The following is a 21,147-nucleotide window of genomic DNA, read 5'->3' as shown; positions in this document are numbered from 1 at the left end:
CTATGATTAGTGATGCTCTGGAGTAACTTGCTAAAGCTTTCCAAGTCTCAGCTTCCTCATCTGTAACATGGGTGTGATAATAGAGGCTACCTGCCAGTGGGGGATTAAATGTGATAACCCAGCCAACACAGGGCCTGATATGCACGAAGCATGCAGTAGATGCTAAGGAGTCGTGTCATCTTCTTCTGCCATCCATACTAAGTTTATCTGCTTCCATCACCCTAAATCACCTGGTGCTTCTAACATTCTCAGGCAGATTATAGATGCTCAGTAAAGGCTGCTGGCCTTGTGCTAACTCTGTCACTTTATGCTTTCATCTTCCCATCTGTAAAATGGTAATATTACTACCTGAGACGTCCCTCTTCAAGGGGTATACATGGTGCGGTGCAGCTCAAGTAAGGGAAGAAATGTGAAAGGGTTTGGAAAAAAGTATCTGGCACTCGCCAAACACAAGAAACTACTTAGAGAGATGTAGCACTCAGCACCCGACTGGTGCTCACTAAAGGCCTGTGTGATGGGTGCGGGCAGCATTGAGAATGCTTAGCTTTGGCTAAGTACACCTCCCACACTCCCCAAGCCCCCGCCCCAATCCACACACCCCCTTTGGGAGCATGACCATGGTCTCCGCAGAGTTTACCAGCGGGGTAGAGCAGGCTGGGAGGGAGCCAGGGCTGGGGTGGGGCTGTCAGAGGCAGTGAAGACAGGCTCTGCCCCCCCAGATCGCAGCACCCAGGGAACTACCTCTTCAGTTCTCCCTGTTCCCGAAGTTCCGAACCGGGAACTGAGATCTGTGGGATCTCAAAAGCTGGTCCTGTTGAGGGGGGAACCCCAAGAGGTCACTGGGAAGCCAGCCCTGGTTAGCAGGGGGGGCTGTGAGGAGCAAGAAAGGGAGGTGGTTCCGTGAGGCCTCTTCCCACAAGACGCTATACACTCCCTCCCCCAACCCGCTCCACTCCCAGCCACGGCGCACACACCCTCCCCTTGCTCCGCCCCCTCACTCCCGACAGACAGACTCCAGGCGTGGGACCCCCTCCCTTGCCTAATGTCTGTGCCACCCACCGGTTCCGCCCATTTCTGCTGCTCTCTGGGTCTACTGGCCCCCGTCCAGCTGCTTTGGACCAAACAGTGCCTTGTAGGGTAAGAAAATCTGCTTTTTCCACGACAGCCAAATCTAGACTCACATGCCTGCCCCTCAAGCCCTGGGGCCCTCCAGCCAGCCTGACTTACAGAAGCCGTTCCCTGGCTGCAATGCCTGGTACAGCTGACTCCCGTGATGAAGCTTTCTGGCTCCCCGGGGTGGAGGAGGCACAGAGATGCTGTGATGGGCTGAAGACCCAGGGACTGGGAAATATGGAGGGACTGCAGGCCTGGCAAGGGCAGGGGAGGAGTCCCCAAGGCACAGACAGCCTGAAGAAAGGGCAGAAGAGGAAGAAGCAGTTTCCCAGCAGCCTCGTGGAAACCCATGCTCCTGTGCACACCACCCCTTAATGACGCTAACAACTAACATTTATCTACAGTTTTACAGTTCATAAAGCTCGTTCACACATTTGATTTCATTCGTAAGGACGGTATAATTATCTCTGGTTTACAAATGAGGAAACTGAAGTGCAGGGAGCTTCTGCGTGGCGAACGCAGAACTCCCAGTCAAGTGCTGACAGCTGCCTTGCCCAAGCCTCCTTCCCAACCTTAAAAGGCTCCCAAATGGCCCCAAGCCAGTATTGGGGCAACCCGCTCACAACCCCGTGCCAAATCTCAGCCCAAGCCAGGTATTGACCGGAGTCCTGGAGCCAGGTCCGAGCCACCTAAGGGGAGCTGGGAGCTGAGTCAGAAGGCAGATCCCAGAGGTGATGGAAGGACGGAAGCATGCAGTGGAGGGATGGGTATGATTCAGCGTGGCGGGAGGGGTGAGGAGAAGGAGAAAGCCTAACACACGGGCTCCTGGGAGGTGTACATAAGCTAAGGAAGAGGGAGACCTGCAGTCCTGCAGAGCCAGACATGTGCGGCCCGAAGGATCTAATGCAGGACTGGGACTCAGGTCAGATGCCACCGAGAACTCCCCAATCGTGAAGGTGCTGAGGCCCCAGGACCACAGCAGATCGGGCTCTGTAATCTTGCCTCCTGCAGCACTGAGTGAAAGCGGACAGAACAGTACGTGCTGTTCCCTCTCCAGGCATGCCCGGCCCCACCCGCTGCCCATCTAATTCCCAGGCCCCTTCAGGGCTCTGATGTCTCTCAGTCCAGCATCCCACAACACTGACCGACCACTTGGCTGTCCTAGGCACTGAGTTCATCTGCCCTGCACTGTCCGCCAACCCAGGTCCTCTGATCTAAGTTCACTACCCAGTGATAATATCCTTAAGGGTGGAGTCTGCGACTTTTCCTCCTGGAACACCCCCCACCCAGCCTCACCTATCTGCCCCCCCCACTCCCCGCCCAGGGCTAGCACCTTGTCAGGCCCAGCAACCTGAATGACTTGAACTGGCCATGCACACTGACACCACTCCTCAACCTGAAATAAAGTGGGCTTAAATCCAAAGGAAGTAGTCTGACACCCAGAAAGGACTTTCATAAAAATAGAAAACGAGGTAGCCTCAGCCACTGCCACCTCCCGAAAGGCGCTCTCAGCCGCACCTTCTTTAGGGCTCTGGGTTCCACAGAAGGAGCAAGGGAGTGGGGGAGGGCTGTGGCACTTAAAAGCATCTCTTTTTACTGTGGGGGTGGGGGTGGGGAGGGTGACCGTTGTAGACGGGAAATGGCCTCAGAAGACTCCTGATGGCTTTTAAGCCTTTTGAGCTGGGAGACTCTTTTTCTCTGAGACTCAAGAATAATTTGCCTTCTCCACAGGACCCTGATCAGGAAAATGCCATGGGAGGATGGCATTTAGATGATGCTAAAGACGAATTTCAATGACTTCATGAGTTGGCCCATCTGGTGTGTGCCCGGGGAATTTGGCCCCTGCCCTGAGCCCAGGGCCATTTAAAATGCTTCCACCAGAGCAGCCAACACGCGAGAAGAGACTGCACACTGGTTGAGAGCCCAAGCTCCAGGCTAGGAATGGGAAGGGTCACTGCTCGCCCCACCCGGCCCCAGGGCCCGCAGGCTCCCTACCAGGTCTCACGGCCAACACAGCAGCACAGCTGGCCTGGCCCAGCTCGTTGGTGGCAGTAGCTGTATAGCTCCCTGAGTCGGCTGCCCGGGCCTCGCGCAGCAGCAGGGTGTGCCGCTCGCCTTCGGCCCGAATGAGAAGGCGGCCATCACTGCGCAGCGAGGACCCATCCTTCTGCCAGGACACTGTGCGGAAGCAGCGGGATAACTAGGTTGCCGTTGCCCAAACGGGCCCACTAGGCCTCGCCCCACCCCACACAGAGCCCACGGCACTCCTCTCCCACCCTAGGGAAACCCGAGGAATGCCCCTGAGTCACAGAAGCCCAGGCCTGCCCTCCCCTCTCTCAAGGGATTCTGGAGAAGCTCCCCTAACACACACACAGAGGAGTCCAGCCAGCCCCATGGAGCAGATGATCTCCCCTCTTCACCCACCCTACCCCGCCCTCTGAGGACTGGGGTGGGGGGTAGGGAGGGGGGATCTCCCCTCCCTCTCTCAATCTTAGCCTGGCTCCAGGCCTAGAGCTCACCTTGGGGTGGGGGGTTGGCGGTGACAATACATTTGAGCAGCACATCCGCCCCCGGGGCCACCACCGCGTTCTGCAGGGGGATCTCAAAGGCTGGAGCCTCCAGGGGCTCCTCTCCAGCAGACACGTAGGAGTCATCCGAAGACTCTGCCAGAGACATGGGTGACAGGGTAAGGGGACACGGTCCCTGTGGGGATGACTCGGGGAGAGAGGGCAAACGCAGAGAGAGGGGCTTCTAGAAGGCAAGGGTTAGGGAGCAAAGGGTCTCTCTCCTGAATGTCCTGAGACAGGAAAGAAAGGAAGACAGAAGGGAGTTCTTAAACGGGACAGGGCGGCCTGGACTCTACAGTGGTTTGGCTGCTCAATTTCAGCCACAGTTAGAGTGCTGGTTTCCGGAGGACGACAGGGACTGTGCTGTGTATGTCTTTACACAAATCAGTCATCAGGGATGGCAGATCAGGCCCTGCGTAAGGTGCTCTCAGGGGCACAAGACTTCACAAGCTTCCAAACAGACAGAAGACAAACCAACAGCAAACCAAGACTTGAGCAATGATAGTGTCACAGGGCCACACGTGATGAACTATCAAACTAGTGATGCCACTGGATTCAAAAGAGGGAGTGGCAGGTGCTTCCGGTAGCCATCTGAGAGGACTCACGAAGATCAGCTTAGATTGTGTTCATTCATCGAACAGTAACACTGCACTTACTGCTTACTCTGTACAGGTACCACGGACACGACAGGAAATAAGACACAGTCCCTGCTTACGGGAAGCTTGTACACACAGAGATCATAAAACTCCACTGTTGTGGATTTCTTTGGGTATTTTCTAATTCTGACATTCTATAAGCTAGATTAAAGCACAGCGTATGTAGCCAGAAGAACAGAGAGGATCCCAATTAGGCTGCTTTCTGGCTACATAACCTTGGGCAAATTAGATAAGCTCTGTGCCTCAGTTTCATCTATAAGATAGAGCTGATAAATAACACCCAACATCTTGCAGAGCTAACATACAGATTAAAATAAAGTAACACCCCTCAGTGCCCAGTTAACACAATGCCTGGGACATGGCTGTGGATATGCAACTAGGTGGCTAGCAGGACCATGAACAGATTCCTAATCATCTCTAAAGATTTTGAGACAGTAATACTAAAATGAAAAATAACGTGATTAAAAAAAAAACCAACCAGGGGTGGTATAGGCACTGAAAGAGACACTGACAGGGCGTCCTAGGAGCAGGGGGTGGAGGTATCTGGCCTGAGAAAGCAGCTGAGGTGGGAGCGAGCGAAGGACGGCTTCCTCTGTCTCGCTCCAGGAATGGCCCCAAGTTGATGTTCAGTTAGGCAGAGTTAGGGGCGGCAGGGGCATTCTGGCTACTGGCCACCACCCACGGGAAGACTGAGAGACAACACACAGTCAGCTCAGCCACGCAGGGACTCAAAGATGGGAGAGAGGAGGCGGCTAGAAGGCAGGCTGGGTCAGATCTCAACAGCTATGACGGGTCAGGAGATGGTGCCGGGATGGGAAAGTAAATATTGAGAACTGGTTGGCCCAAAGCTCACCTGTAATAGGGACATGACCAATTATTTATTGAGACGGGCTTCTGTCTCTTCCCCCACAGAGGGGTGGGGGGTGGAGGGGCTCCTTAGGTTCCCACAGTACCTCCCCCCACCATTAGGTCCACCGTTAGGGCCAGCAGGCCACTGGACTCAGGGGGCCTATAGCAAACACTGGGCACCAGGTCTCTACTCACACCTCGGCTCCGCCCAGCCTCCAACAAAACACTCTCACACTGCCTCACCAGCCGGCAGGTTAGACACAAGGGGCCTTCACAATCCTTCATTCAAACTCGAACCTGGGTCCATGCCTACCCTGGGACACCGCACCCTTGCAGCTGCCTAGCAGCCTCGCTCTTCCCAGACACGCTTCCACCCAGGTCTCAGCACCTCTTCTACCCTCCCCGAGGCCTTACCGAGCTCAGGCGAGGTGGGCCGGGCCCGGCGACCTCTGCCCTGACTGCGGGCCCCTCGGCGGTCCCAGGCCCCCCAAGGGCCGTCCTCCTCCGGCCCTCTGCGCAGCCTCTTCTCGGCCTCAGGCCCCGCCCTGTTCTTCTCCAAGGTCTGGGGCACAGCAGCGCCCTCCTGGCCCGGCGTGGCCCAGGGCAGGAAGCGCACGGCCTGTGGCGGGGGCTCCCGCTTCCGACCCGGGGGCGCTTTCGTCCTGGTCTCGGGGAGATCGGCGGCCGGGGACGGCACGGGGCTCCGGCACTCCTGGATGGCTCTGCCCCGGGTCAGCGGGAACTGGTCCCGGCGCTTAACCTCCTGCAGCGGGCCTTCCCCCGGCTCCGTCCTGCCCGCTGGCCCGCGGCTCCGGGGCCTCCCTGGCTCATCCCCGGGCTTCCCCGCGACACTGGGAGGGGGCGGCTGGGCGGCGGCGGGGCTCAAGGCCCGCGGGGTCTTGGGGATGGAGGGCTGGGAGAAGAGTGGCGGCTCGCCGGGCTCTCGAGGGGACGGAGCGCGCTGCAACGTGGCGCGCAGGGACTTGTGCGAGCGCACCAGCTCCTCCCGCGACGCGGAGCGGCGGATGCGGCCCAGCTCCTGGGCGAGGCGCAGCTCGACGTCAGAGGCCTGGCTGCGCTGCCGCGTGCGCTCGTCCAGGGAGGCTGCCTTCTGCCGGAACAGGCGTCGCTGCTCGGCCACGCTGCCCGCCGGCGCTCGCAGCTCCTCCTGCGAGGCCCCGGGCGTGCCCCACGGCCCGCCGCCCTCGGACTTGGGCTGCTCTAGCGAGCGGGCCTTGCGTAGGGGCACCCAGGGCCGCAGGGGCGCCGGCGGTGAGTCGCTGCGCTCCAGGCTGCGCCGGCGCTCCTCGAAGAACTGCAGCTTGTCCAGGATGCGGGAGCCGGCGCGCACCAGCCTCGGCGAGCGGCCCAGCGCCGACTGGCGGCCCGAGGCCTCGCTCAGGGGCGTCTGGGGCCGGGACTCCGCTGTGCCCGCTAGCGAGGGCCCCGAAGACTTGGACTTTTTCCCTCGCTTCTCTTCGGCGGTGGCGTCCTCGGGCGGCACCGGCTCCCGGGTGCGCCGGTGGGGTGGTTGCGGGGGGGCTGGGGGCTGGGCTCCGGGTCCCGGTGGGGGCCGCTTACCCACCCGAGGGGACGGTGGGCGCAGCAGCGCGGATTTGGAGGGAGGCGGGAGGGCCGGGCGACTGGGGGCTTCGCTGGCCGGCTGAGGCTGAAGGTCAGGCTCCTCCCTGTGCAATCCGCTCTGAGGGAGACTGCTGCAGGACCAAGACGAAGAGGGGCAGAAGATTCAGGGGCCTCCCCTCCTAGACCTTCAGGTCGTGACAGGAATCGGGTGGTGGGCATGCTGGGAAGGCTTGGGGGTGACATGGGCCAGCCCCTCCTCCTCCCCCCCCAAGAAGAAGGCACAGCCAGAGCAGGTGCTGGGGAGAGGCTGGCAGCTCTGGCACCGGAAGATTGGGCTGGTGGCTGGGTCCAGGTACAGACTCAGTCCCAGGGGCTCTGGCCAGCCCCCTCCCCCCAGCCCCAGAAGCTGGGAAACAGCAGAAACAGAACTGAGTGGTGGGAGAGAAAAGAATGAGGCTTAGGACCCGAAGGATGAAGTGGGTGAGGGAAGGCAGGAGGGCTGGATGGGGAGGGGCCCCCTCAGGAATGCAGCCTCCCACTCATTCCTGCCCCCAGCTGGCCCCCACAGCCCTGCCCATCCTCAGCAGGACATACCCCCTTCACCGTGCCCCTGGAAGAACAGGCATAAGCTTTCCAGGAGCGATGCCCTTATCCCTGAGATTGCCTAGCACCTCCTCAGACCTGAGCCCCTCAGCAGTGCTAACAGCAGGTGGCAGGCAGTTGGGGTCCCTGGAGTGGGAAACCCAGGTTCCTGTTCCCTTTGATAAATCTGCCCCCAGTACAGGGCTTTGACTCTGTCCTGTCCCTGGGAAAGTTACCTTGAGCCCTTGGAAACCCCCCTAAGAAACACAGAAAGTCGCCGGAGGGGTATGCTCTGGAATAACTCAGCTCCCGAATAACTATTGCGTGGCCCTGAACAGTGGGTGTGGGAGAAGAGGAGGAGGGAAGGAGCTGGTCAGCCCAGAGTGCCCCTCTCACCTGCAGAGCTTTGATGCCCAAGAGCTGGGCTTCAGTTTCCCCCATCTGGACTCTTAGGGGCACATCAAGCATAGAAATTAGCAAGAAAAGGAATCTGAGATATTAGCGTCATACCTAACACATAAGAGACAGCTTAAGGAAAACTAATGGGGACTTCCCTGGTGGCGCAGTGGTTAAGAATCCACCGGCCAATGCAGGGGGCACGGGTTCGAGCCCTGGTCCAGGAAGATCCCACATGCCGCAGAGCAACTAAGCCTGTGCGCCACAACTACTGAGCCTGTGCTGTAGAGCCTGCGAGTCGCAACTACTGAAGCCCGCGCACCTAGAGCCCGTGCTCCGCAACAAGAGAAGCCACCACAGTGAGAAGCCCGCGCACCGCAAGGAAGACTAGCCCCCACTCGCCGCCAACTAGAGAAAGCCCGTGTGCAGCAACGAAGACCCAACGCAGCCAAAAATAAATAAATAAATTTACAAAACAAACAAACAAAAAAACTTATGAAGTGGCTCCCTGAGTACTTATCATGTGTCAGGCATGTACTGAATGCTTAAAATGCACTGAGTCATTTAATCCTCACAACAGTCCTTTGCGACAGGACTGTTATTATCTCCATTTACAGATGAAGAAACAGGCTTAAAGAGGTGAGGTGCCTTACTTAGGTGACACAGCTAGTAAATGGCTGGTGCTAGGTGGAAACCCAGGTAGTCTGGCTTCTGAGCCCTTGTTCCCTGCCAAAGGGGATTTTGGCAGCACAGAAGGGAGGAGAAATAGTACGGTACTGGCCAAGAGCAGAAGTTCTAGGGATGGCCGAGTGTTTTAAACTACCCGGGTCAGCCACCTACACTGCAGACCTCACCTCTGATGGGGGGCGGGGATGCAATCCAGAGTGCCCTAGGGAGCAGAACCTCAGCCAGCCACCTACAGGGAGGCAGAGTCTACTCTGGGGGAGGGACAACAAAGTCCCTGAGGAATGGCCTCTGGGAACTGGGTGAGGCATGGAGAGAAATTGGGGACAGCAGAGGAGGCCTGTTGCCGGCAGTTTCGAGCTCTAGGCCAGCCTCTGTACCACAGATATCACTAAGGAAATGGGTTCCTCCGAAGTTGCCATAGCAACTCCAGGCTCAGGCTGGGGCCTGGCAAAGAAAGGCAGGGAAGGAAAAGGCAAGTCCAGGGCACGGGAGTGCCTGGCTAACGCCAACCAGATAAAGCAAGGGCGCCTCCCCTGCGCCTGCCCGAGACCTCTCCCCTGCCTACCACTAGCAAGCTCAGCCACTCTCACAGACGCCTCCCCCCACCAGGCCCCTTCTTTCTCCTCCGTGATGGTACCTCCCCCCCACACCCATACCCATCACGAATCAGGCCCCCCATCGGCTCCCCAAATGCCCCCTAATACCTCTCTCATCAGCCACTCCCCTCTTCTACCATAGCACTCCCTCCTGTATCTGCCGGCCTCAAATCTCCAAAAATGGCTGCAATGCCTTCAACACCTCTGCTCCTCACCGCCCGCCTACCAGGACAACCTTCAACCCCACCCTTGGGCGTCTCCCGCAAGATCCTCACATGCCGCCACCTCCATCACTCCAGCCCTCTGCCTCCACCCTAGGCCCCCGCCATCGCCGCCATTCCTCCCTGCCCCAGCCCCCTGCCTTCCACGCACCTCACATCCCCCTGCTTTCCCAGGCCCCTGGCCCCAACTACCCCCTGACCGCCTCGCTCGCTTCTGTCTCCTGGTTGTGTTCTTTTGCTCCCTCCTGCTCTCCCGGGAGCTGCCGTGCGGAAAGGTTCAGTTCCTCCCAGAAAAAGGCCCACATGGGAACAGGAATGTGCAGAGAGATGAAAAGGCAGCAGCTGCTGAGACAGCAGGCACGGAGGGGGCCCCTGGTGGGGGGGGATCCTGGGGACAACTGGAGCCTGAATGGGCGAGGCAGGAGAGGGCCCCCGGGAGAGTGGAGATTTTGGAGGAGACGAGGAAGGCAGAGAGGGGTCCACGAGACCATGGAGATGGCACAGTGAGCCAGGACAGGTGGCAGCAGGAGGGTGTGGGTGGTGACGGCACAGGAGGAGGATGGAGCCGTGTGGGAAGACAAGAGTGGGTGGCTGGGGCCAGGAGTGGAAGCAGTCGGGGTGGGGGGGGGTGGAGAAGTGCACAGAGGGATGGATGGTGCAGGGGATGGGGGGGTGGAGGCTGACGAGCAGTGAGGGGCAGTGCAGGATGGCATGGTAAGGTGGGACAGTGCGGGCCCAGGTGAGGCCATTACTTACACGTGGATCGAGAGCGCCCGTCCTCTGTACAGGCTGAATGCGCTGCCGTACAGGTCACTGGCCACCGAAAGGCTATCCTCTGACCCCCAGCTTGCGCCCACCAGATTAGCTCGAGACGCCCGTACCAGCGGCTCCACCCCCAGGTGCCGTGGCCCGGCCCCGGTTGCCTGTGCTTGCCTTGGGCTGCCCAGGTGGCGGCGGGTGCCACCCCTGCTGCCCGCTTCCTGTTCCAGGACCGTCTGCCCGCTGCCCCACCAGCTCACTTGCTCCTCTGAGGTGCCTGTCACGGAGGTCGGGGGTGTGTCCAGGGAGGTGCCCACCAGGGTGTCGGAGCCGCCTAGAGAAAGGAGCACAGTGAAGCGAGGCACCTCTTGTGGGAAGGCCGCCTGCCGGCTCTGTGAGCGCCCCAGAGAGCTCACCCGTTGGGGTGCTGAAGGCCCCGTCATCCCGAAGCTCCAGGCGCTGGGTCCCCTGCACGTCGCTGATGTCATCCTCGCCCGTCTCCGAGTCTGGAGCAGAAGGGGTCTGTGTGGGCAGGGCTCCCTCCCTCCGACTCCAACTCTTCCCTCTGTCACCTCCTGCCTCCCCCACAGGAGGCTCCGTATCGCCACCAGCAGGGCTTCCAGCATCTATCTCCTCCCCCCCTTTTCTCCCCACATCCCGCTGCCCATCCTGAGAGGCGCAGGGTGACCCCTCCCATGCCAGTCCCCTGGCTCCATCTCTGGGGCCCTGGCTCCTCACCCTTGCCTCCCTGGTGGTGCCCTCAAAGCTACCTACAGTCCCCCCTCCCGGCCACTTAGGGGACTGCGGGCTGCAGCCCCTCTCCCTCCTCCCCTGCCAGTGATAACTTAAGTTCCTGTGCAGCCCCCCAAATAATAAGGTCCTAGGTTCCAAGGCTCTAAATTCTGGGTCCTGGCACCCCAGGAACAAAGGGGAGTCACCTCAGAGTCGTACTGTCAGGGCACTCGACCAACCGCAGGGCGAGCCTGTCCTCCACCCCAAACCAGCCGGAACACATCAGGGTGCAGCTGAGGCAGGGTGAGGAGAGGCCGGGGTCGCGCAGGGAAGTGGGGAAGTGGAGGGCTAGGGCAGGAGCCAGTTTCCTACCGTAACTTTGCTTTCTGCAGGAGCGGAAAACTTCGCTTCCATAGGAGCAGCAGGAGAGAGACATGGACAGACTGTTATCAGAGGGTTTGTGGGGCAGGGCACGGTGGGCAGGCAGGACAGAGGGGCCATGAGGCTACCCAGTGCCCAGAGCTGCCCTGTTGGGATGGAAGTGGGGGGAGGGAGACACCTGGGATGGGCAAAGCATCTCTCATCCACTGACTGCCTGCAGGCTCCACGGGGCCCCGCACTGGGGAGCCCATGTGCTTCGGCGGATTCTTCGACTAACTACCCAAGCGACCTGGCATCCTTGGCACTTTCACTGGTGCTCCCACTGGCCACACACACACACATGGACACACATACACACACCTACTTGTGCTCGGCCCAGCCACAGACCCAGGCCCCCCATTAAGGGTCAGGCCCACCCTCTATTACAATATCTGCATTGTGCATCTGCATGTGACCTCTCCTTTCAAACCAACCTCCCCATCTGTTCTGCATCATGATGTGACAGACACCCTCTTCCCGATCTCTCTCTTCTACTGCTGAATGGTCCTCAGAAATGTAGTCAGGCTAGGAGCAAAGTTTCCTGGGCACATTTTTTAACTTCCCCAAATTCTATCAGGTTCTGTGCCTCAGTTTCTCCCCGGGTGCCACGACAAGCAGGAGCCGTGTACTGGTTAGAGGAGCATGGCACTGAACTCATCCCCACAGGGCCCACAGATGGAGAACAGTAAGCCCAGGCCCATGATGGGGTGTGCCAGCTAACCCCTCACCCCCATTGCTAGGCCCTCTCTCAGCTGCAAGGGGCCTTCTTGGGTGAGTGGGTGAGTGTGGGCATGTGGGGGGTCCCGCATCTCATGGGCCATCTTCAAGGCCTGGGTGCCTCATGAAGGGACATGAACCGAGAGGAGGAGTGCTCATGGGTTACAGCAGGCAGCTCATGGTCCACGCACCATGGGTGAGTCGGCCAAAGGCCCGGCGGGAGTGGCCGGTTTTCTGAAAGAGAAAAGCCAGAATGAGTTGTTGAGGGGAAGGCTTGCTCCTGACCTCCCTATACGTCTTGTCCAAACCTCTATATCAAACAGAAAGTCATTCCAGGGGCCAATGTGGGTGGGGGAAGTGGAAGAGACCCCGGGCAGCTAGCTTCCCCCGTATGGAATGTCTCCACTCTTCCTTGCCTGTCAGCCCTCCCGGCTGGAGCTCCAGCATGCCTCTGGGGAGGAGCGGGGAGGAAGGAGAGAGGACTAAGGGCCAAAGGCTGGACAGAGGACTGGGGACCTGAGCGACACCCCCCAGAGACAGAGGCTGACTGATGTGAAGGAAGAGACTGAGGTGGGTGGGGGGAACATGCTTGGATGACTGAGAGATGGAGGGACCAGGACACAGATTCCTGCTGGGGCAAGGACAGACATCTGGGATAGGTGTCAAGAGGGCAAGGGAGGGTGATGAAGGGGCAGAGGGCAAGATCTCCCAAAGGGCCGGAGCCTCACGAAAGCAGAAAGGAGGCCCGGGTCCGCGGAGGACGGGGCAGGGTTTGGGGAATGCATTGAGCTCAGCGCAGATCCCTGCGCGGTGCTTTCAGGAGCACCGGAAGATGGAAGGCTCCGGAGTTGGGGGCTGGGGAGAGCCAGGCGGGGGCCAGGGGTTGGACAGAGACGAGAGGCGGCACAGAAGCCCGTGGGCGCTCCACGCCGAGGGCTGCTGCGGGGGCCTCCCCGGTGGTCGCGGGGGTCGCGGGCGCTGAAGGGGTCTGCGCTTGGGCGATGGGAGGGGCCTGACGCAGGCTGGGGAGCCCCCCGGAGCGCGCCCGGCCCGCGGCCCTGGGGACCGGGGTTGGGCAGGCGCGGCTCCGGCGCCCCCTCCCCGGGCCCGGCCGCGGCGACCCGCCCTCCCTCCGGGGCGCCCAGCCCTTCCTGCCCCCTCCCTGCGCCGCCCGCCCCCAGAGCCCTCACCTGGAAACGCTTCTTCACCCACAGCTTCTTCATGGCGGGGGAGGGGGCCGGGCCGGCGGCCGGGCGAGGAGGGGACGGGCGGGGGCGGGGCGGAGTCGGAGGCGGGGCCGGGGGCGAGGCGGGGAGCAGGCAGGGAGCGGGCGGGGGCCGGCGCCGGTGGCGGAAGGAGCCTCGGGGCCGCGGGAGCCCAGACGGGGGGAAGGCGGCAGCGGCGGCGGCGGCGGCGGCCGGAGCCGGCCCTTCCCCCGCCAGCCCGCACCCCCCCCCACCGGACGCCCCTTCCCTCGCCTGCTCCCCTGCGTCCCCTGGGGCGACGATCACCTGACTCGCGGCCCCCCCGCCCCGCATCGGCACTTGGGGAAACTGAGGCACAGAAAGGGGTGCAGTGGCCCCTAGGAGAGTTCGGGCCACTCTCTCATTGGCCGTCCAACGCGGCGTCCACACCACCCCCACCCGCCTCCTGCGGGGCTGCTCCGGAAGGTCAGCCGCATCTCCACTGGCTCACTCCACAAACATGCGCACGCGTCCGCCTTTCTAGGCAGTACCCAACACGCCGCAGGGCAGTGGCGCCGGGCGGGGGCGCTCAGATCATACACAGGGCAAGGATCCTCGTAGTGACATGTACCCAGAATGCGAACCCCCCCAGGCTGCTTAGGAAAGCCAGAGAGGGCCCTCGAGTTCCGTGATGATAGGTACTTTGTGCATCTTGGCGCGCGCGCGCGCACACACACACACACACACACACACACACACACACACACGAGCTAAGGTGCCCAGAGATGCTCCTATTATTCACACATATAACCCACCTTCTCATTCACAGGTGAGCACACTCACCAAATTTTCTTTGTCCTCCTCTTATTTGGTACCATGCATATGTCGCCTACACAAAACTACCCGCCCCAACAATCATTATAACTAAGTTTCTTAAGCATTTATTAAATGCCAGGCACTTTATGAACGTTACCTTATTGACAACAAGACGGTGAGCTTGAAACCCTTATGAACATGTAACTGACTCCATTTAACTGGTAAGTGACTAAGGCTCAGAGAAGTCCTATCACTTAGCCAAAGCCACGCAGGTTCTGTGCCTCCATGGGTCCCCAGATCCAAATTCCCACCCCAGCCTGCACAAGTAATGCCAATCTGGTTTCTGAGATGTGACTACTAAGTCATCATCATTAATGCTGACAGCATGCTTAGTATGTACTGAGCAATGTCCTAGGCACTTGATATAAATAAACTCATTTAATCTGTGCACGGAGGCACAGAGAAGTTACTTGCCCAAGGTCACAGAGCCGGTAACTGGGAGACCAGGATTCTAACCCAGGCACTGTGACTGAGTTACTGACCACTGTCCCATAAAGCCTCATGTGCTGATTGGTCAGTGGGACGCCTAACTTTTTTTCTTTAAAGCATGGGTCCAAAATAAATACAGAGCCAACTGATGAGTTTTGTTCAGCCTGCCCAATATTTTGCACGGCAAACACGCTCAAATTCAGCTGCTGACAACTGCAGCTCGCTCCTTTTCAGTTTCTACTTGGCTCCTGAAGTTATTTGAGTTTGTGGCCCTTTAAAGTTTTAGGTCATGTCTTGTACAATCTCAGTGCCTACAGGTGGTCCTGTTTCCCAGACCCCCAGAAGCAGAGGTTGCGCCTACAGACACACGCACAGGACGTGCAATGAGAGGGTACATGTGCATGTCCACATCAGTTGCAACCAGAGGACCCTGGACTCACACAGGCGCTTTCCCTGCCCACCCCCAAACACACCCACTCACAGATGGGGGAGCTGAGTGAGGAGAGGGAGTAACTTGAGCCCCTGTTGCCCAGGAGAATCCGAGGGGCTGGCACATTCCATAGCAAAAATAACCAATGGGCAGCAGGCGTGAGTGACGGGACAGCTGGGCCGAGGAGAGGCCCATGAGATTCTGGGTTCTTGCTCTGGGCCTGCACTGCTCACCGACATAGGCCAGCCTGGGGCATGCTCTCGGGGCCCCAGCTGGCCCCAGAATGTCCCATTTCCCTCCAAGGCTGGGCAGCTGGGCTCCCCCGCCATTTCCCCAAACCAGACTTCCAACTTCTGCCCCGCCAGCATTTCTCCTTAACCAGAGAAAACCCGTCGTCATGCCGTGCCTCATCTCTCACACAGACCCTCCTCTGAGCCAGACCCCCACTCCCCTCTCTCTCCTGCCTTGCTTCGGTCTTCTCCCTTCCTTCCTCCTGCTTACCCAGCTCTGTATTTCTGACATACTATATCATTTTCACATATTTATTGTTTATTGCATATAAGCTGTGTCCCCTCCCTAGAATGTCATCTCTAGGAGGACAAGAATTTTGGTCTTCCCCCTCCCGCCCCCCCACTTATAAATCTCAAGCACCTAGCACAGTGACTGGCACACGGTGGGCACTCAATACACATGGGAAGGGACGACAGAGCTGCCGGTGGACAGGATGGGGATGGGGGGATGGGGACTGTAAATCTTCCCGGAGCAGCTTATTCTCCAGCCTTCCTCCTCTGTTCTGACGCAGACCCTTTTCCAGAAACTGGAGAAGTGACGATCTTGCTTTCCACTCGGCATCTTCCTGGGAGGGCCTGCCTTAGCTTCAGGAAAGTTCTCCTGCACGGGCTTTGGCTAACTTCATGCGCTCTCTGTTCTTCCCTTTCTTCCCTCCCAGGACTCCTCATGGCTCTCTGTCTGGCCCCTCCTCTCTCCCTAATTAGGGCTTGGCATGAATGAAGGGGGCCACTGTAAATACCCGTTCCCAACTCCATACTAGTTTCCTCCTGGCTTTTCATCCGGACATTCCACACTGTAGGTGAAAAAGATGACACTGCACAATCTACCCGCATGCAGTTCCTGGTGTATTCACCACCTTTCCTTTGCTAATTGGCCTTCTCTCCTTCTCTCTAATCTCTCCTCTCCATGCCTTCAAGTCCCCTGCGTGGTTCACTACCATCTGTTGACCTCTGGCCCTTCTGATTGGCACCAGGGTCTCCCAGGCCCTGGCTATGAGACTTCCAACTGCCAAACACGGTGAGCATCGTCAGCTTGGGCCCTCCCTTGGCTGTGCTCTCTCCTCCTCACCCCCCATCCTTCAGTGCAGGCCTCCTGCTCCGGTCACACATGCCCCAAGCTTTAATGGCGGCTCTTGCTCTGGTTACTTGATTGGCACATGGCTCCTTAGCCCATGCAAGTGGGAGCCTGATGTTTTGAGAGAGAAGCATCCCTGCCTATCTTGGAGACTGAGGCAGAAGATGGCTTTGGGGATATTGACAGAAGGATGGTCAGGATGACAGATCCCTGCCTCAGTCTTCCCACACTTCTCTTTCTGAGGACAGGCACTGTGGACCTAGACCCAGAGACCCAGCTTTCAGATCTGGTCCTGCCAGCTCACTAGCCATGTGACCTGGGGTAAATTCCCTCTTTGAACCCCAGTTTTCTTCTACATATAATGGTCATAACAGTAACCTGAAGCTTAGAAGTTTAAATACCAAAATGAGATAGGGTGCTTTACACATGTGACATATTCTGCAAGTATCCTGCATCTCTGCCGTCTTCACTATTTCTGGTCTTTCCTCATTTCTGCACCCCAAATCCCACCCTCCTGTTTCCCATCCTCCAGACTCTCCTGCCTGCAGCCCTCTTGTCTCCTCAAGGCGCCAGCCTCCCCCAGCCGTGCCAACATCCCTCTATCCCTGAGCTAACATCTCAGGCTTCAGGAGCGCCAGGAACCTTAGCTTCACCCTGTCTTGCCGAGCCAGACAGCAATCCCAGCCAGGATACAGCCTTCTTCCCTCTGTAGCCAGGTCTTGGCTGGACTTCCTCGAGAACCCTGAAGTCCTCCTGCTGTTGATCCCAACCAAGAAAGTTTTCCATGAGTAAGTCTGAGCAATGCTGAGCTGCCTGCCCAACTGACCTTGACCAGGACCTGTCACTAGGCAGGGACTGGTGGAGGGCGGGCAATAGGAAGAAGAGGAAGACAGACTCACCCAGTCAGTCCCCCAACATCACCAAAGCAAAGCCCCTCCCTTGCCAATCATGTTGGAGGGGCATAGTAGTTAAGCATGTGGTTCTTTGCAGTGGGACAGACCCAGGCTTCCATTCCTGCCTTGCCACCTCCTATCAGTACAACCAAGATGCTTCATTTAATCCCTCTGGGCCTCAGTTTCCCTAGGGTTGCTGTGGGACTTAAATGCTATATCAAAGGATACAATAGCATATTGCCTACCACACAGCAGCATAGTAGCTATTCGTATTATTACGAATTATCAATACTACTAAGAATTATTACCAATTAATCATAATTATAAACCTGCTCTTGGGGCAAAGATTTTACCAGCATGAAAAAGTTCTCAAATGTGACTTGCTGCAGCCCAACCCTCTTCTTGCTTTAACATGACTGGCAAAAGGCCCCCAATCCAGTCCCCCAGCACCCAGGGTCTTTCCCTCACCCCAGCCTTTCAAACATGCAGTTCTGCCACAGCAGCCTGGAGACCGTCGTCCCGGCCTCTGGCTAGGTATGCCCAGCCAGGGCTCAGCTCTGCCGACCACGCCACCCGGATTACAGAGGGTTTGGGGAGATCTAGCATGATGTCACTCTCCCCACTTTGGGGGACAAGAACAGGCTAGGAGCCTCTCATCTTCAGAAAGGCCAGGGCTGGGCTACCCTCCATACAATGGACAGCTCCCCTTCCCTTTTCTCTCTCCTCCCTCCAGAACTTAAGAGGTAACATGCCCCCAGAGCCCAAGCCAAAAGGACTGGGTTCTGAGTTCTGGGATGGACATAACTAGCTGTTCGTCTTTCAGCTAGTTAGCTAGTGATGGCCTCTCCCTCTGCTCTGGACCACAGTGTCCTCACCTGTAAAAGGCAGCCTTTGCACCTGCGGTTCTCTGTGGTCCTTTCTGACTCTAAACAAACATTATGACACCAAGCTCCTTCTCAGCGCTTCCTCTCTCTGCCCAATATCTCTTTCCTCCAAGTTGTATTCTCATCAATCTATCTATTGTGCCTTTATTTATGTTCTATTTTCAGTCCCCTTTGCCGCCGAGGGCATCAGAGCAAAGACCCCTAAGGAGTCCAATCCTTCCCCAGCTCAGAGCTCTGCCAGGATGGGCCCCAGCCCCTGACCCCAGAAGGGTGCAAGGAAAGCCTTTACCTGGCCAGGTGCGAAGGCAGCCAAGAGGAACCAGCCTTGGCCCTCTGTGTCATTGAAGAGGAAGGTGGGCAGGGTGGGGCCAGAGAGACAGTGGAGATGCTGACAGAGGGAGGCTGAACCCCTGCTCCAGCTCCTGACACAGCTGCACCCTGCGGCCTTCTTTTCCCTCCAGCTTCTGAGTTCCTTCAGGATGCTAGAGCCCCCAAGTCCCACTGTAACCCGGGTGGCATGGTATGCCTCCCCCTAAGCCCCCAAGGATGTACCCTATATGACATTACCCAGCTGGAATGAGAATTCCCTCTTGAAAACATCCAGGACAGACTCAGTGACCCCAAGCTCTTTGCCATCTCCTCCAGCTGCAGCCTACTTCCTCAGAATTCTGTTTCTTTCTTTCTTTCTTTCTTTCTTTTTTTTTGCGGCACATGGGCCTCTCACTGTTGTGGCCTCTCCCGTTGCGGAGCACAGGCTCTGGACGCACAGGCTCAGTGGCCATGGCTCACGGGCCCAGCCGCTTTGCGGTACGTGGGATCTTCCTGGACCGGGGCACGAACCCGTGTCCCCTGCATCGGCAGGCGGACTCTCAACAACTGCGCCACCAGGGAAGCCCAGCATTCTATTTCTTAAGACTCAGTCTGCTGAGGCTATGTCTTCAGCCTAGAGAAGAACTGGCTTGGGGCTGAGGAAGTCAAAAAGGAAGCCCAAACACTGACCCAAGGAGATTCCGCTCTGGCCTGCACCCACATCTGTCCCAGCAGGACCCTGAGCACCAGGCCAAGTCTTGTACCCCTCCCCTTCTGGCCCGGAATGCGGGCATAATCCACCCCTTCACACACACAGGCTGGGGCCCCAACACTGGCCTAAGCATCCCCCTTCCATGCCCTCTGAACTTCAGACACACATGGCCCATGCACTTTCTATACCAACTCCACGAACCTCTCAACTGCTGGTACCACCAGACCCCCGCACAGCCCGTACGTGCACACGCACATGCACACGGGCGTGCTTGCGTGTGGATTTTCAAGCACTCACCTCCATACATGCCTAGGAGCCCCCAGCCCTAGCTCTACTCCCTGATGCTCTGCACCCTGTTCGTACTTGTCCACCCACTGGCCTCCTCCAACCGGCCTGGTGCTGACCACCCCAGCCTGCCCTAGCAGTGGACTGTGAGGGGTTCTAACCCATCCCCTCAACATCGCAGCACACCAGGGGAGCTGGCCTCATCCTTCAGACATGCGCGCACCTGTAAGAGGCTGATTAGGAGTCTCCAGTCTAAATTATCAGAGCCGATGAAAACCATTTTCCCAGGAAGCCTCCCTCTACAGGGAAACTAGGAGGGTTCCCACTATGGAATGCCCAGAAACGCCTGGGTAGGGCTCAGGCTTTGCTTACCAAATGCTGACCCTTAACCTCTGACCTTCTGTGGGGAGCCTCTCTACCTTGACACCCCTTTCCCTGCACGTTTCTCTTGATGGGCACTCCTGGGTCAGCACAGCTGAGAAGCCAGAAATGCGAGAAGAAGGCTGGATGAACAGGCACCTCCCCGGTGTGGCCCAGGTACCCCTTCTCTACCTGTGGGCGGCCCTCCCTGCCAGGCTTGGCCCCCACCTCCCCATTACCTCCGACCTGCAGCACTGTGAGAACAGCCTCGCAGGAGGCCTGGCCCCGCTGGTTCTGCGCCCTGCAGCTGTACACTCCGGCATCCCGCGCCCCGCAGCTCCGCAGCCACAGGCAGCTGGGCTCGGGGGCCGGCGCGGGCAGGAGCTGCCCATCCCGGAACCAGCTGAGGCTGGGCTGGGGCGTCCCGCTCACCACCACCCGGAGCTGCACGTCGCTGCCCGCAGACACCGCCGCGTCCTTCAGGGGCCGCAGGAAGACTGGCGCCCCGGCCCCCGCCCCTCCGCCGGCCCCCACTTTGGCCCTCTTCGGGGGCACCCCGGGGCTGGGGGGTGCCCTCGTGCCCGCGTCCTCGCCTCGCGTGCCCCGGGCTTTCTGCATGGTCTCTGCGAGTTGGGCTGGGGGGACGCTGGAACCGGACGGCCACTGGGCCACCCGGGGGATGTTGCCCTGGGAGATGAGTCCTGGGGAACCGGCGCCCTGCCTTCCTGCTGCCCGCCCGCCTTCGGCCTGTGCTACCCAGAAGGTCACCAGGGCGGCCGCGGTTGCGCCTCGGGGGCTATTTTTAGGCCCCCCGGCTCGGGTTGCCGAGGGAGCTGTGGAGGGAGGGGGCAGCAGAGGAGGGGATTTGGACTCCACTCTGCTCCTTCTCCCCCTCTAGGAGCCCCCATCGCCCGCCTTGGCTTAACGGGGTGCCCGAGGACGTGTTCCAAGCCCCCTCCCGTGGTGTGCCCCACCCCCTCCAGCCACCCACTCATGGAGTCGGGTTACCCTTGGGCTCATTCCCATTTCCCTTCCTCCCTCCTCTCAGGCCCCTGATTCCCAGCCCCACGCGGCTGGGGGAGAGGGAGAGGAGGTCCTGGGTGAGACTTCTGAGAGGCAGATGGGCAGGCAGGCCCAAGTGAAGGTGAGCAGACCCAGGGGAAGAGGGACCAGTGGCCTCCCCCAGCCTCCAGGACAGCCGTGGTGAACAGTAAGACCTGGAGCAGGGAGTCAGGTGGACTGGCTCCCTGCCCTTACTTACTGGGTGACATCAAACCTCTCTCAAGCTCCAAGTCCTCATTTGTAAAAAATGGGTAGTTGTATAGAGTTGCAGCAGGCAGAGAAGAGTGGGGAGGATGTTCCAGGCAGAGGGAACCGCGTGACCAAAATCAGAGCATGATGAAAGTAGATGACGTGTGCCAAGGATCAGAGGACTTTGGGGACTTCCCTGGCGGTCCAGTGGTTAGGACTCGGCGGTTTCATTTCCGAGGGCGCGGAGTTCGAACCCTAGTTGGGGGACTAAGATCCCGCAAGCCCCACGG

At 58.8% G+C, this 21,147-nt stretch overlaps 1 protein-coding gene across 8 annotated transcripts in view; it reads right to left on the bottom strand.

The window, feature by feature from the left end:
• SPEG (striated muscle enriched protein kinase) overlaps positions 1 to 20,224 on the bottom strand; it is a gene marked incomplete at its 5' end in the record, with an annotated part of 56,407 nt that extends 36,183 nt beyond the window's left edge. For 4 of the 8 annotated variants that reach the window (XM_079925049.1, XM_079925051.1, XM_079925053.1 and 1 more), the window contains 7 exons: positions 3,109 to 3,291; positions 3,633 to 3,776; positions 5,600 to 6,900; positions 10,008 to 10,516; positions 11,115 to 11,149; positions 12,071 to 12,113; positions 13,070 to 13,436. In XM_079925049.1, coding sequence (XP_079781175.1) covers positions 3,109 to 3,291; positions 3,633 to 3,776; positions 5,600 to 6,900; positions 10,008 to 10,516; positions 11,115 to 11,149; positions 12,071 to 12,113; positions 13,070 to 13,417 — 2,563 coding nt within the window. Of the gene's footprint in view, positions 1 to 3,108; positions 3,292 to 3,632; positions 3,777 to 5,599; positions 6,901 to 10,007; positions 10,517 to 11,114; positions 11,150 to 12,070; positions 12,114 to 13,069; positions 13,437 to 19,845 lie in introns of those variants that run through there. The other 4 variants (XM_079925057.1, XM_079925050.1, XM_079925052.1 and 1 more) reach the window with 4 other exon arrangements.
• Between the last annotated feature and the right edge of the window lie 923 nt (positions 20,225 to 21,147).

This window comes from Stenella coeruleoalba (assembly GCF_951394435.1).
Source record: "Stenella coeruleoalba genome assembly, chromosome: 6".
Classification (NCBI taxonomy): domain Eukaryota; kingdom Metazoa; phylum Chordata; class Mammalia; order Artiodactyla; family Delphinidae; genus Stenella; species Stenella coeruleoalba.
Note: the sequence above shows the minus strand (reverse complement) of the source record. Positions and strands in the feature narration are given on the sequence as shown.